We start from the raw sequence: 17,323 nt of genomic DNA, 5'->3' as shown, positions 1-17,323 counted from the left end.
TTTTAATAGTATTTTTAGTATTCAACCGTGACGGGGGCCGATACCAGTTACCAAGAGTGTACTATAAACATGATAAAGTGTTGGGGTCAAGTGTCCAAAAGGTCACTGATCAGGAACTCGAGTTGCCAGTCTCCCGATGAAGGTCAAAGATGTGACCGAAAATTTGAGGTTCGTCTAATCTTGTGTTGAGATCAAAAGTTTAAAAAAATCGAAATACGTCAAGATAACTCATTTTGTTTGCGTTGCAAAAACTTCTTTTCATTGAGTTGCAACAACGCAGGCACTGTGTTATATAGTTGATTTTCATCAACTAAGTTCCCTGCACCGTTGAATTGTAACAACTTCAACAACTCACCTCAGATGATTAACTTTTGCCAACAAAATTGTTGGCATAACTAAAAAATTCCAGACTTTTTGAGCTGTAAGACGAGAGTTTTAAAAACTTCATTATTTTTCTGTAATCAAATTATGTTTCATGTTTGATAACAATTAAATTTTGTTTACCTTTTGTCGCTTTTGCTTTATTCCTATATCCCGATTCTAAAGGGTCCATAAAATTATTAAACTGTCCTGTTGCGCGTTTTTCTTGCTCTTCTTTTGTTACTCCCTCAGGTTTCAATGGATCTACAAAGTTATCAAATCGTTCAGTTCCTCGCTTCTCTTGTCCTTTCATGTTATTCCTGAATCCAGACGCTAATGGATCCACAAAGTTATTAAACTTCCCAGTTCCGCGTTTTTCTTCTCCTGTATTCGTTCTGAATCCAGTAGCGAGTGGATCTACAAAGTTATTGAATCGACCAGTTCCGCGTTTTTCTTCACCTTGGTTCGGCCTGAATCCAGTAGCGAGTGGATCGACAAAGTTATTGAATCGCCCAGTTCCGCGTTTTTCTTGACCTTGATTTGGCCTGAATCCAGAAGCGAGTGGATCGACAAAGTTATTGAATCGCCCGGTTCCGCGTTTCTCTTCACCTTGATTTGGCCTGAATCCAGAAGCGAGTGGATCAACAAAGTTATTGAATCGCCCGGTTCTGCGTTTTTCTTCAGCTTCATTTGGCCTGAATCCAGAAGCGAGTGGATCAACAAAGTTATTGAATCGCCCGGTTCCGCGTTTTTCTTCCCCTTGGTTAGGCCTGAATCCAGTAGCAAGTGGATCGACAAAGTTATTGAATCGCCCAGTTCCGCGTTTTTCTTCCCTTGGTTCGGCCTGAATCCAGTAGCGAGTGGATCGACAAAGTTATTGAATCGCCCGGTTCCGCGTTTTTCTTGACCTTGGTTCGGCCTGAATCCAGTAGCGAGTGGATCGACAAAGTTATTGAATCGCCCGGTTCCGCGTTTTTCTTGACCTTGGTTCGGCCTGAATCCAGTAGCGAGTGGATCAACAAAGTTATTGAATCGCCCGGTTCCGCGTTTTTCAGCAGCATCTATATACACAGAGAAAAATAAAGCAGTGGAAGAATTATTATGATCAAAAGATAATGTAAAAAAAGAACATAGGTCTAATGTAAGATGCAAGTTTTTCAATACCAATCTGCCAGTTTCGAATGGAGCTGAAAAGTAGGCACTGTATGATATGTTATTCAGCTGTGTTTTAATTGGGAAGCGAACTCACTATCTTTTACCAATTTTTTGTAATATAACGATTAAATATATCGAGTAAATATAGGATTAACAACATGTTTTATAACGTCCTGTATAAAAATGTTTTTAAATTAATAGTGAAAGATATTTTTACAAACGTTTTACACTTAAATAACATTTTGTTGCAATGTCTAGTGGTATTGTATTGAGTAATTGATAATGTTATTGATAACGATTCGAACATTAACCAAAAGTAAATAAATGTTAGACCCATCCCGCAACTGGGAGTGGCAAGAGGGGCATTCGCAAGGCACACCCCTTCCTCTACCATGTCCGTTGGACCATATAAAGCATATTAAGTGACCAGGTAGCACAAAAGTTCATAGACATCATTTTAATAGTATTTTTAGTATTCAACCGTGACGGGGGCCGATACCAGTTACCAAGAGTGTACTATAAACATGATAAAGTGTTGGAGTAATTGATAATGTTATTGATAACTGCTTATTTCTATGGGTGTGTGTATAATAATGTTGGGTGGGGGGTATGTGTGTATGCATGCAATTGTTTGTATTATATTGTGCAACTTAGGCCATAAATGTTAATTCTCTCCACGCGGGTGTCGACTGCAGACGACAAGTTTTTTCAAAAATTCAAAATTTCAAAGATTTCAGAATTGTAAATTTTCATTACCATATTTGGAATCAACATGAAAAATGCATTAAAATGAGTACAAACAAGCCTAGTATTGGTTCAGTGGTTCTTTAGATAGCTCTTGATAGTTTGAGAAAATATCTCAAAACTTGGACTTTTTATGTTGAAGCTTATGGCTAGCACGCAGATCATTAAGGGGTGTTTGTTTCAGGCCTTTAGACCGTCTGAGCATCTCCTCATTCAAATGGCAAATAAAAACCCTATTCACTACCCTTTTCTTTAACGAATCAAAACAAGCTTGAGACATGTAGCAAAATAATAATTACAACCTTTAAACTAGAACCACTATTTTTGTTTGCATGGTATATTTTCGTTTATGATTGATGTAATGTTAAATGAAAAATATGTAGAAACATGTTTAGATTTACACGTGAAGGGGATATTGATATATTGATATTAAACCGTTGTTTTATAACCTCATTAATTATTATACAACTCAACATTCAATGGTTTTCTTGCAATCTTGTGCGCCATTTTGAAAATGTTACGAAAATATTTTGTGTGTATTTGGGTACTTATCTTGTTTACGGAACTTCCGATAATAAATCTCTTTTCAAGAAAAGTGATCGTTGATAGTAAAGAGGCTTACGTGAGTTCTTACGGGGATCTTACTTGTTTTGAACCTGAAGCTTTATCTTTACCTTGCAAATAAGTGGTAAGCCGTTTAAAGAGTAGCTTGGCTTCTGCATCATGTGTCTCACCGTCTGAAATATTAAAACAAAGAGACGGGATTTACAATGATGGATTCATGTTATCCTAGGCTTGAATTAAATGTCATGCAGGTAAAACCGGCTAATCCGTTGTTAGCATTTGCAATAGATTCAATCCGGTCCATGGAAGAAAGATGATCAGGCCAAAAAAATGTTTGATTGGCGTAACCCGACCTACCCTAAATATACTACCGACCCTGAATTTAATTTTGAGAGAGCGGAACATTTTTAATTTAATTTTGCGGACCTATTCTTTGGAACTCTCTAGATAAAAAATAAAAATCTCAAAGTCCATAAAACATTTCCGCAAACAGCTTAAATAAAATCTTATCTCTAAGTACAATTAGCCCATTCTCGAGCACTGTAATTTGTCATGTCTGTTAGTCATTTTTATTTATATTGGTTGATTTCATAATCTTTGTTTTGTTTTTTCGTCAGGGAAAGGCAATTCTCAGGCATTATTGGCTTTTCTGCCTTTTCCGCCATATTGTGTTTCCTTTGTACTTTATTGTAATTGATATATTTTTTGATGTAGTTGTATATTTTTATATATGGAAATAAACGAATGGAAATGGAAATTTAATATACTATTAACAATAAATGCTCTAAAATGGAATGAATAAAGTAGTTTGTGACTAGTAGAAGTTAGGGAAGTTAAAAATAGAGACGGGCATGTGAGGTGGGGCACAGGCCTTATGAACGTGAGATCGGTCATGATTGTGGGTTCGAGCCCCGACGTGGCCATGTGTGTTGTGCCTTTGAGTAAGGAAAAAGGTACTTCACCTCAATTACTCCTCTCTACCCAGGTGTATAAATGAGTACCGGCATTCTTTAATGCTGGGAAGGTAACAGACTCGCTGTGGAGGAGGTGTAGCGATCCCCCTATTACAACATTACTTGGGAGGAGTCTGGCCCGTCGGCAAAGAAAGAGAGACGGACTCTCCGTTCACTGTTTATATACCGGTGTAATAATAATAATAATAATAATAATAATAAGGAGCGATTGCCGAATAGGGTGCAACTCTACTAGTCTTATTACAAGACTGCCCACCCCAACCCTAAACCCTAACCTGGACTGGACTCAAGTCTAGCAAGTTGCACCCTATTCGGTAATAACTAATAATAATAATAATAATAATAATAATGATAATAACACTAACACTAATAATAATAACACACCTTATTCGGCAATCGCTCCTAATGATAATACTAATTTTATATTACTCCGATCACTGTCTATGCTCCGATCAAACAAGTTTCTTTCATGGCCAGATACGGATATGCAGCGATCCCCGTCAATGCAGATGGATTAACCTTGTCACTGTGCTCATGCAAATTTATACTGCAGCTCGAAGAGCTTCATTACAAGATCGGTTGCAGCTTTACCAAGTCATGCCTTCAATGGACTTTCTTAACCCTAACTCTACAGTGTGCCCTAACTCTATAAAATCTACAAAGCAAAACCATTACGCATGAGCTCGCATGTATTCATCCCACGTGACCGAATCAGTCAAAAACCACTTTTAGCGTTCGGGTTAAACAAGAGGATCGTCCAAACAACAGCATTATCCACACTTTTCGTCAACAAAATGAGTACTAAAATGCCTATATTATTTTATTTATCCTGTAAAAAATAAATTACGGCTGAAAGATGTTTTGGTCAGAATTATAACACGCTTTTCCTTATGCAGTACTTCAAACGCACATTTCGTTGGCTCTTGCATAGACCTACAGTAAGCCAAAGAATTAAGGTACCAGTTGTGTTCACCCCTGTATATCCTAAATAAGGACAAAATGTCAAAATTAAGCAGCCAATACCTGTACTCTTTATCTCTGATTAAAGACCTTATCTTTTGAAATTGTTTGAGAATTAAAGATATGGTGATCTAAAACCTAAAAAAGAAACGAAATCAAAAGTTGCACTTTTGTGTTCTGATCAATGAAAGCACGACGTTACTTTTAACATGCTAATCAATGGGAAGCAGGCGCCACACAGTGTCGACTTCCTATTCGATAAATATAAATTTAATACTCCGTTGGTGAGCGACGGGCGACTGGTATTTCACCGAACGCAAGAAAAGGAGTTCTATCTGATTGGCTAGCAATCGATCTCTTAGGTCGCTTAGTAGTCAACTACAAACTCAAAACTGAGCATCGTATTCAATTCGATTGAAATCGATATTCTATTATTGCCGTATATAAAGAGAGTGATAGTGTGTCAATAATGTACATTGTATTGCAGCTGGATTTTACATGCATTCTTTTATATAAATTTTTTCTCAAAGAGTTGAATATGATCAAAATTTTTACTCAGGATTTCAAATTTTTACCCGCAAATTGCAGTTAAACATATCCACAGCAAAATACCGGTCCTCACTAATTAGTGTATTTAATTTCCAGTTAGTGTATTTAAGATAAAACCTGACAACAAATAAAATTTTCTTGCAATAGAAATATCATATGGGATACTGATATAGTAGGCCGCAACCGCCACAACGTGGAGCTGCTACGCGTAGCTGACTTTTTGCTCCGTGGAGCCAAATTGACCAATCATGATCATGTTAGAGTTTTTCATTACTCGGAGGTAAAACTGACTAATTAAGTACGACTTACTCATTACGTGAAGCGAATTTATTCATTAAGAATTTGCCAGACGAGCGTCACGTAGTTGCAAGATATCCTCGGTCACGAAAGTTATGATTCAAAAAGTAGTTTATGAAAAGTACGAACTGACTTATTATTAAGGTGGTATTGGATGCATTTTCTAGAAATAAGGAAATGCTTTGAGCATGTTTTAAACATATTAATTGAGTAGGGTAAAGTACACTGATCAATATGCCTTTTGTTTGAAGCAAATCGGACATACGGTTTCTATACTACATCAAATTATATTTTCTTTGTATCTTATTGTTTTTATCAATAATCAATATAGTTAATGAGCTAAAAGGACTGTAAAGGCTCATTAATATGTAATTTTTGGCAATATTTTGCTAAAAATCAATGCATAAATGTTCATGGTACTTTTATTTTGCATACTTTTGCCCTGAAACTTGGTCAAAGTGTTTCTAATATGTTCTAATGTATTATATAGTGAAGCCGCCCCTCATTTGCATATTTGCATAATTAATGAGCTAATTTGCATAAATGCTAATTAATTATGCAAATTAGGGCGGCTAGCTCATTAATTATGCATAAATTATCTGGAAGTCATTAGGAACACTTTGACCAAGTTTGAAACCAATATTCTGTTAAATAAAAATGTTATGAACATTTATGCATTGGATTTTAGCAAAATATTAACAAAATTACATATTAATGAGCACTTTCAAGTCATATTAGCTCATTAACTGTATTGATTATTGATAAAAACAATACAATACAAAGACATTTAAAATGTATGTATTATGAAAACCGTATGTCCGATTAGCTTCAAACAAAAGGCATATGGATCAGTGTTCTCTGCCCTACTCAATTAATATGTTTAAAACATAAATAGAGCACTTCCTAAATGGGTCCAGAACCACCTTAAGATGGACATGCACTCATAAGAAACTCATAGAGTATTGTACATAACTATATAGCTAGGCAGAGTGGTGGTAAACTATGCACACAGTTCTGTGATCTGCAGTGTATCGCCGGGAGCTAATTTGTATAACTTGCGCGGTGTCCCTGCGGAATTCGACCTTCAGCAAACTGCAAACCAGTTCGGATTTACTTTATATACTAGTAGTAGGCCATACATACTGTAGTTACTGTCCGTTTTCCTATACACAATACTCAGTGCGCTCACCATTGACGCGTGACCTCTACAAATAGTGTATGTTAGAAGTATAGGCCATTGCCTAGTTGACGTCACTACTGTGTAAAAAATAACCGGCCAATATTTAAAGTATTCTCTGAAATTCTAGAAAATATAGTTTTGTAACATGTCCTAAATTTTTAGCTAATTTAGGTGTTTGGAAATATTGGTACTTTTGTACCAAAAATATAAACCGTGTTAAGTCATTAAGCTTCTCATTTTCAAGAACGCTGGTTAACAATAAGCAGACTATTGTCTCATTTCGTAAACAAAAGCCCACAGTATTGTTATCTTGCGTTCGCTTTATAATCGTTCACCCAACTGAAACTATAATACCAGCTCATTGCTCATTGCACAGGTAAAACAGACACAAGTGCAGTGTGTATTTAACCAGAGAAGATCTGATGTAACATAGTTGAGCCGTTTTCATTGAGTGTTATCTTGGTTTAATAGCTTTTAATAGGGTTTAAGTCCTTCAAAGGTCGTGGTGAGTTCTACTGTAGACATGACTGCATCATGATTATTTTTAAGTCAACAACATTCAACAATATGATCACCGTGATAGTATGAGAGTATCAGTACCGTGGGTGTCAGTGATCCTGGCCTGACACAGTAGACAAACAAACAAACAAACACGCCACACACATTACACATGCATGCAAGGTAACATTGACTATACACTAATCAAACAATGGTATTGATCCTGTACAACTGGTCGTGGTTTATTTACAATCGATTCATTTAAAATCCCCATAGTAAACATTAATTTTGGCAAGAGTTTTCTCTCTGAACGAGGATGCATCCACTGGCTCCGCGTAATGAAAAGATCTAACATGATTGGTCAATTTAGCTCCGCGAAAAGTAAGCTACGCGTAGCAGCTCCACGTTGTGGCGGTTACGGCCAGCCATATATTGATCATGCGAAAATCGTAAAACATAGAATAGAAACAGTGTGGCAGGCGCTCAAAATCTCAAATTGTATGCTTAGCCTGAGTTGCACGGCCTATCTCGAATAAAATCACCATGCGTAGTTGTTGAAAAACGTGAGGATTCATCGTACTATCACGGCAATTTTTAACACGAAGATATAGGGATGATGACGGTGTGCGCCAGTTATCTTGTTCGCGAACGATTTGCATACACATCAATAGGGCATGCAATGGAGCAAACTGCAACTTTTAAATTTGCATCTTCCTTGGGTTTATGGATCGTCATGTCTTTATTTCTTGAACAATGTCAACGAATGGGGTCTTAGATTCCAGCTAAAAGATGCAGCTATAGGCTGCTGGTTCCAATTGACATATCTGTCTTTGTTTAGGATATACAGGGGATGAACATAACTGGTACCTTAATTTTTTGGCCTACTGTATATAAAACATGTTGAAAGTGATTGAAATTAAAATGCTGGTAGAAAACCTCACAGGTAAGATCAAGGTCATCAGCATGTTCAATCAAGGCGAACAAACAACGGGATGAAATGATTGAAACGGACCACTCCTTAGGGAACATCAACGATCTTGAACAAATTTAAATCTTTACCACGCGCCAGTGCACATAAACGTTGAAAAAAAACCAGTGCATCTGGCCGCGGATTCGAACCGGTGACCTTCGAAATACTAGCACGACTCTCTAGCCTAATTCTGATATTATTCTTTAAAACACTGCTGTGTTGTTAATATTGAACTAATTGGACGAATGGGGTATCAAAATGTGCGTAAATAAATCATCCTTATTTCTATATATGTTGAAATATTGTGAAAACAATTATTTGTGACCGTACACGAAGAATGAGCCGTAAATTCCTCCCCGGACAGTTTTGTTTCATTTCGTGTTTAGAAAATATATATCATAAGCTTTAAAATGGTATATCATTTGACTTCAAACAATATCCAGAAGCGGGGTTATGGTTTGTTGAACTTTGCTCCTTCAACAAAATGGTACCTTTTTTCGTTTCTACATGTGTCTCTTTTTCCACATTACTGTTGGTAATAAATATCAAACAGTCATAATTGGCGGTCCTTTCAAATCATATCCAAGTCAACGAAGTTAAGGAGTGGCCTTTCATTGTTAATTGTTGGTTATACATACCTACACAAAATACAATGCTTTAATTGTAACCCTCCACTTGAACAGGATTCTATAGACATATATAAGTTAAAAGCTTATTATCCTCTTCAACAAAAGGATTATTGATTGGTTTAAAAGCTGTTTGACAATCTAAACATGCTAAATGAGATACATGTCGAACATATTTGAGGAACCTTCATGCACATTTTACACTGTAACTCAGAATACAATTTCGGACATTTACGGCTCATTCGTGCTGTACGGGTACATTTGTTCTGACGCTATTGTCCTGAAGCTATAGGCGTATTTATACCAGCTACGTTAATTTTTGTGCAGTCTTCACAAACTTTCATACTTTTCGGATTTTAAGCTGAGGGGTTATACACTTGAATGATATTGTATTCATACTTGCATCTACCCATCATGCAGTTATTGTTAACTACATGTATGCACACAACACAGGGGCACTTACATATGTAATTGACCCGTACTAGCAGCGCTGTGCTGTGGGTATAGGAGATGAACTAGTTAGCGTCACATACCAAAAAGTATAAAAGCTCTGATTTTAGTACTTGCTCTATGTTTCAATTACTTATTCTTTTCAAATTATCTGAATTTTTAATCCGGTACAAGCTTTAATAACGGGAGAGCATGCATTTGTATGAGAAAGGAAATCTACAATCTTATCCAAACTCCCGTGTTAATCCAATGCACATTTTGCTTCACCGGGCCGCCCTGACTTGGTCGCGTTTGGAAGAGAAGTGCCACCAAACCGTAATAGGTACAATTTAGTACTTTCTGTCAATCAGGTATGGTTTATTATCTACATGTCAATCTTTAAATTATTAGCATAGTCCTTATAATAACGGTGGAGCGCCTTGATGAGTAAATGATAGCAAACCAGTGAAAAATCCCCAAAACTCAGTCAGTGGAGCTCCACCCGTACATGTCAATAGCGTCATTATCGATTGGATTAGTCGACCGCAGCGGACAATTCGATCGCTCATTGGATTAATATTATCACGTGGTAAGAAATGTGCATTGGACAATCGATTACTCTAATCATGAAAATGGTTTAGTACTGCATATTTCGGTTTAATCTTCACTAAGCGGGTTTATGGCTGAAAAGGTCACGGTGAATTTGCCGTGGACAAAACTGCACTATGCGCCGTCGTCGCTCAATGCTAACCTTTTGAATATGCTGCTTGTGTGAAGTATGTAAATAAACGAGTTAGGTGTGTAGCATGCACGAAAGTTTAACATCGTTACACGTCTACAGATGCACATAGGTGCTTAATAGTAAACACCATTCTGAACCAAACACATGCACCTTAAATTCAACTTTCTACCTCTTGTCAGGCAAATATAGTCCAAAGGTCCTTTAAACGTATTATAAACATAAAGAGTACAAGGTTGAGGACAGTACGGTAATTAATGCTCTGCATGCTAGCCATGCGCTTCAACAGAAAAAGTTGGAAGTTTTGAAATATTTTCTCAAAATATCAAGAGCTATCTTAAGAACTACTGAACCAATACTAGGCTTGTTTGTACTCATTTTAATGCATTTTTCAAGCTGATTCCAAATATGGTCATGAAAATTTACAATTCTGAAATATTTTGAATTTTGATTTTTTTTAAAACTTGTCGTCTGCAGTCGACACCAGCGTGGAGAGAGTTAACTTCAAATACAAATTCAAATACAATCATATAAATTCAACATGTTTGTGCTTCTATGCAGTGTGATCCTTCAACAACAATAAATACTAAATGTGAGCAAATCAACTTGAGATACGAACTAAGCAAATATCAATATGATACCTGTGAGATTGGCTGTTGAAACCACAATTATAGCCAACTTTTTTTTATCTTTCAATATTTATTGGTTTTTATTCATAAACAAGAAGTAATTAAGACAGTTAACATCAAATCATACACAAAAAGGTAGCAAATATGGATACAAAAATTATACAGTCACTTCTACCCAGATACACTAATCATGCCAATAACCTGTTCTTATGCACAAGGTCACAATATAATCAATTATAGCCAACTTGATAATGTCTAGCAAACAATGAAAGCTTCAGTTGGCGAGAGCATCGTACTAGTATTACCAAAGTCGCCAGTTCGAATCCGGCCAGGGGTAAGTCGCCGGTTCGAATCCGGTCAGGTGCACTGGGTTTTTATATATTTCAACGTTTATGTCCGCTGGCTACTCGGGTAAAGATTAAAATTTGTTCATGAACCCAGAAAATATAATAATTATCAACGATCTTTATTAGAAAAAAAGATTACATATTGCATACTCTTTTACCATACTTTTATAGCCAATTTCATGTGATCTTTTATACATCCATATTGTGGCAAACGAACGGTACTCCGTCCTTAGGAGGAGATGTTATAAGCCTTCGATCCCAATAGAGAGTTAAAATACATGTATAATATCGCAGCCAGTTTCAAAGAGATTACGGTGAACCCCCTGACTGCCCAAATGCGTCCCGAGGCCAGTATGGAAAGAGTTAATGCTTCCCCAGCAAACACAAAACGGTTTTACAACGTTTTAAACATATCATATTTTTTGGTTTTGATAAAAACGTTATATTAAACATTAAATGTCGGGTTTTATAAAGGTCATGAAAACGTTTTGTATCAAAACACACTGCAACATTTTCAAAATGTCGGCAAAATGTTATTACATTATGTTAGAATATTTTGCAGTACCTTTTCCAAAAAATGTTTTAAATTTTATGAAGACGTTTTTTAAAAATCCTCTATGTACCCCGACATTTAAACGTTTTCTTGCAACCTTTTCTAACCGTTTGCGGATAATGCCCAAAGCTTTTGTGTCTGCTGGGTCGGCACTGATTAATGGAAACCCTCTATAAAGCGCTCCACAGACTCCGAGTATTGTACGTACAATATTGTATGTAACATATGTACGTTATTTAATCTATTGCCATTCTATTTCCAGTAATGTTTAAGTTCTAACGAATGTTTGATGACGAAAAATCGATAATATGTTACATACAATATCTAGCAGAAATATATTATCGATTTTTCGTCATCAAACATTCGTTAGAACTTAAACATTACTGGAAATAGAATGGCAATAGATTAAATAACGTATATATGTTACATACAATATTGTACGTACAATAAAAAGTCTGAATACTGCTTTAGATGTCATCAAATAAAAATAAATAAATAAATTTACTGTAGGGGTTAATAGGCTAATGGATACGGCTCATTAGGTTCCTATTGGACACCTAAAACAGGACGAGGTTGCTTTTCATTATTCATTATTATGTGAGAACTAGTTCGAGGTGTTGTATTCGCTTTAATAAGGGTAGCCGACGGATTTTTGGTCGAATCAGCCAAAAAAAATCGATTTTCATTATCATTCTAAATCAATTATTATTGAAAAATAACATCTGTGATTGAATTCTTCTACGCACTCGGCGAGTCGCTATAAAATTATCAATGCAATTTTTGCCAAAGCTCACTACAGCTCAACTGATCATACTTTTCCTACATTCGACCTTGCATGATTTTTGAGTTGACACAGTCATGAAACTAACTATAGATACTTGACAGGCCATTAGTAGCCCAGTTCTGAACCTTTTCATTGATCATTCATAACAATAGGTATCTGATGGATCAGTGAAGATAAGAAGGATTATAATATATCCGTAACCTTGATATTATAGTACATCTCGAGGAAAAAGTGCAATGGACATGTTTTCATTTTATGTTTCAAATATCCCGCGCATGAAAATTGAGTATTTAACCCAAAATGGAAAATGGAACAATTTATTGGAAATCTGTTTTAACAGATTTTTTTGACATCTTTTTCTGCACTGTATTATACCTAAATTAAGAAATTTGATAAATATTCAAAGAAAATATAGGTCATCCAAAAATGTTGATTTTACACATTTTGGGGCAAAAAAGGAAAAATAAGCAAAAATATCAAAATCTGTTTTAACAGTTTCATTCATCAAGTCATAACAAACGGCCTACATGCTTAATTTCTAATAAAATATTGAAATTGTGAAAAATATAGGTATTTATTGATTTTCATGTTTTTTCTTGCAAATATGCTAATAATATGCAAATTATGAAATTGCAAAATAAGTTTCTACATAGCATACATCTTTCAAGTGTGATGTTCAAAATGACAGACATCAAAAAGAGATTCGATGAAATGTAAAGGTGTAGTAACAATTTTGGCATGGACTGTCTGGTTAGGCAAAGTACGGTAAGTTGAGCTGTACCATTCGCAAGATGCTGTGAACTACCAACATGACCAAATCGCAACAGTTATCCTTCATTATAATTATCTGATTCTGAAAGTAGACATCACGTGGGATGGGTTAATAAAGTCTTATTATCTTCTGAATCCAGAATGACGAGCAAATGTCATTATTAAGCCAATACCCAACTCCTGTCAACTTAAAACTGTGTTAAATCATCAGAAGTATAAGCATGATAAGAGTGGATTTGCTGCTGAGTTTGGGGGGAAAGTGCATGTTATTCAAAATAATGAAAATTTTGTCAAAAATGGAAACTCAAGATTTATTTCCTTTAGCCTTTACGACCATGATGACAAAATCCATACCTCGTTTTTTCCTGCCGCCAACCCATTGTCGTCTGTCGCCCTCTATCTGACCGTCTATAGTGATACGCATGCGTGCGAAAGATACACATGCGTACAAATGGTGCATATGAAAAATGCGTGAACATAGAAAAGACATACAAAGAGTTGGTGAATAAATATGATTACTAAACAGTGAACATGAGAAACAAAAACAGGCTTAACCAAATTTAACAAACAATATATTCAGGGTTATCAACTCTCACGCATTCGACGCGTGAGTCTCACGCATTTGGGTACTTTCTCACGCTTTCTCGCCAAATTAGTTAGTTCGGGATTTTTATGCCTTAGTGTTCGACAAAAAGGTTGACAGCCCTGATTATTTTGTTTCTTCTTCGAAAGTGACGTCATTTACACGCATGATAATTAATGAAAATGAACTTACCGGACTAAACAGAAAGAACAAGAATTACACAATCATGCAGTAGGGTCATTGAATTTGGCTCTCTATATAATTTTACTCAAAAAATGAATTGTACGTAAATATTACATTGGTGCTTCTTTTACACGTATTTAACATGGTAATACACATTTTAACAAGCAGTGTAATTTTTCTGTAGAAAAGTGTGCATAAATAATAATGTGTTACACAGTGCTAAGCTCCCAACAGGGAGCACATTGTGTAGTGTTAAATGTTGTGCACTTTGTGTTATAATCATGCGTAGGAGTTTCCACATATGAAGTGCAAGGTCCAAAGATTATTTTAAGAGGCATAACGCCATTTTAGATTTGACCCCCGCTGACCACTAGTGGTCGGTCTTGAAACGTCATAGGTACACGTTTGGAAATAACGTCCAATTTGGTTGAAAGATATACGTCTGATCGCAAAGATTTCACGAAATGTCGTTATGGTGGTTTTCTGCAAAAACCTCATTGGTTGTACGGGTAAATAATTTCAACTTCCTCCAAGATTTTTGGTACATATTTCAACAAAATGTTCACAATTTCACCCCTGTATGACCTTTTGTGACCTATAACGGGCACCAGGTGTCAAATCCAAACTGGCTGCACATTTTAAAATGAACTTTGACCCTTGTACTTCTGGTGTGGAAACTCGCATTTTTATCAAAAAGTGCACAATTCGTCAGGTCAACAGTTCTACTAAAACGACAAGTATAACAAAATCAGCCTTGTGTTTTAAATTAAATATGAGCTAATTATTTCTTGTTTCTGAATCCAAAGGCTAGGAGCAACTAGTTTCGTCTACAGTGGAAAGCCATGAGATCTTATGGTTTTTCTGAAGCTTTCTGATATAGACGTTTAACCTTGCTTGTTGCGAGTCGCTACTTGGCCAGACCGTTTATAAAAGAGTGCAAACGTTCTATGGGAAAAGGCACCCGCCTTATGGCTTCTCTTTTTTGGTACAAGCACTGTGGAACAAACAAACAAACAAACACCCCATGCGTGGCTGAAGCTAATGATGCACTGATTCAAAAAGGTCACCAAGATTTAAAACCAAAAGAGTATTGAGCAAATCAATAAACTCACTGAGCGTGTTTATAGTGAGACAATCTTTCCGTTATTTAGCTAAACTACCGCGTAGTCTAGATTTGCAATGGTTAGTAAAACATAAACAAATATAGACTGCGTGGCAGTCCAGCTAAATACCGCATAATCTGGCTCACTATAAACACGCTCACTGACTGCAGCATTTCATACTGCGGATATTGACACCTGAATTGCTGCTCTGCGATCTTGTTGGAAACAGTGAGCGTGTTTATAGTGAATATATCGCATTTTGAGTATACCGTACACGATAATCCTTGTATATGTACCGATACTCTTGCTGTTTATAGTGGGACACAGTTACCGCACAAATTATATACCAACTAACATTATCGTACATTTGCAATGACCCCGAGGTCACACGGGGAATGTGTAAATATTGTGGCGCGAGCTATAAACAGCGCATTCAACAGTATGATCATGGCGGTGAACATGCAGCTTCTGTTTTGATAACGCGTGGGGTGAGAATCGTTCCGAATGGCCTGCGCGCATCCTACGCATCATGAAGAAGCTCCTACTTCCGGTAATACCGCACACAATTTATACTGGTGTGTTTATAGTGGGAATATCTCGCCACAATATCCTTCGGTTGAGAAGGATATCAATATACCGTACATACATATACTGCTAGTGTTTATAGTGGGCAAGTATCCGGATAATCTCTAACCGGGTAGAAATTGTACGGCAATGTACCGCACATCTGCTCCCACTATAAACACGCTCTATTACAAGTGTTTCAATGGTAAAGGGTCGCATTTTAAAAGCTGCGGTAGTCCCTATACAAAGGATTCTGAATACTGGATGAGTATCCAATGCGGAACAAACTTTATTGTGCGCGTCATTTTACAGCGAGGTTATTGTCTCTGCACTTTTGTATATGGGCTCGCTACTGCAACTTTTGAAATCCTATCCTTTACCATTGAAATGCTTGTAACTTTTCTCAACGAGATCGCAGAGCAACAAATGAGGGGTCAAACTTTGCAGTATAAAATGCTGCATTCAACGAGTTTATTGATTTGCTCAATACCTTTTTTAATCATCGCGAATTTTTCAAGTGTAACGATACTTTTTGTATGTACATGAAAGTAATACCGCTTGGGTGCCAAATCGCCTGATATACACATTTTAAACTATACATTCGCCCTATTTATATTATATTATATTATATTATATTATATTATATTATATTATATTATATTATATTATATTTATTATACTGGTTCTATTTTGGAAAAGTTGCGTTCCTACTGACAATTTTGCGTAAAAGTTGGCAACCAGCAACCAGCTTATTTTGGTTAATTTGGGTATGCTGAACCCGAATCTGTTGTCTGCCAAGCAGTATTTTAAGGCCGCGACCTCAAAAAGACCTCCAAAAAGACCCCATAGGATCGTATATAGGGGGCAAAAAATAATTTTATTCCAATAACACTTTCAAACATGTCAAATTATTCGTCTGGCCCACGGATCCCAGAAATGTAAAGTGTGTGTGAATACGACCTATAATTAAGATGTTATGGGGCACAAAAGGTCAAAGGTCTATGTGCTTGCTGTGCATATGGGTCAAAAGTCAAAGTTGCTCTAATTATAGTGAAGTTGTGGCAAATTGTTCGCGTAGCTTAGAGGTTTTAGAAAAAGACTAGTTTGCACTATCTGCGATGTCTAGTTAATATTATTACACTTCATCGTCTTGTCCGTCTTCGCTGGTGCCGTCAACACCGCGGTTGGATCTTACACGTGTGGCGCAATGTTATGTTTAGTGATGAAGCAAGATAGCAAGATTTTGTTTGAGGAAGCTGGATATCCGAATGAGAGTGTGGAGAAGACGTGGAGAACGTTTTACAGATTGCTGCATTGACAAAGTAACAGTCTATGGTGGTGGAAACGTGAAGATATGCAGGGGCGGGAATATCGATGACAGGAAAGACCAGACTGGTACTGTAGTCAACGGAAATCTCAATGCAATCAACTGAACTATTGAGATGACATCCTTCAGCCAGTTGCAGTCCCATTTCTGCAAAACCTTGAACCGAACGCTGATCTACAGGATGATAACGCTCAACCACACGCTACCACACAGGGCAACAGTTTTTAAGGACTTCCTGCAAGAAGAAGGAATTCAAGGAATGGCGTGGCCAGCCAATATCCCAGACTTAAATCCTATAGAACATCTCTGGGACCAACTTGATCGGGCTTTGCGCACTAGAGTGACAGATCAAATCACCATGGCTATTTTAAGACTTATCTAGCTTGAAAATTGGAATGCCATCCCTCAGGAGCGTGTGGCCAGGTTTGATAGGA

The 17,323-nt window shown here is 36.6% G+C and overlaps 1 protein-coding gene across 5 annotated transcripts in view; it reads right to left on the bottom strand.

Annotated features, from left to right (window-relative positions):
• The window catches only part of LOC140157564 (uncharacterized), a 74,236-nt gene that overhangs the window by 15,451 nt on the left and 41,462 nt on the right, over positions 1-17,323 (bottom strand). For 3 of the 5 annotated variants that reach the window (XM_072180797.1, XM_072180798.1, XM_072180799.1), the window contains exons 3-5: positions 13,484-13,537; positions 2,934-2,996; positions 505-1,421 (exon numbers count right to left, since the gene is read on the bottom strand). In XM_072180797.1, the coding sequence (XP_072036898.1) occupies positions 778-1,421; positions 2,934-2,996; positions 13,484-13,537 (761 nt within the window). In that variant the 3' untranslated portion in view covers positions 505-777. The remainder of the gene's footprint in view (positions 1-504; positions 1,422-2,933; positions 2,997-13,483; positions 13,538-17,323) is intronic. The other 2 variants (XM_072180800.1, XM_072180801.1) reach the window with 2 other exon arrangements.

Source organism: Amphiura filiformis, chromosome 7, assembly GCF_039555335.1.
Source record: "Amphiura filiformis chromosome 7, Afil_fr2py, whole genome shotgun sequence".
Classification (NCBI taxonomy): domain Eukaryota; kingdom Metazoa; phylum Echinodermata; class Ophiuroidea; order Amphilepidida; family Amphiuridae; genus Amphiura; species Amphiura filiformis.
Note: the sequence above shows the minus strand (reverse complement) of the source record. Positions and strands in the feature narration are given on the sequence as shown.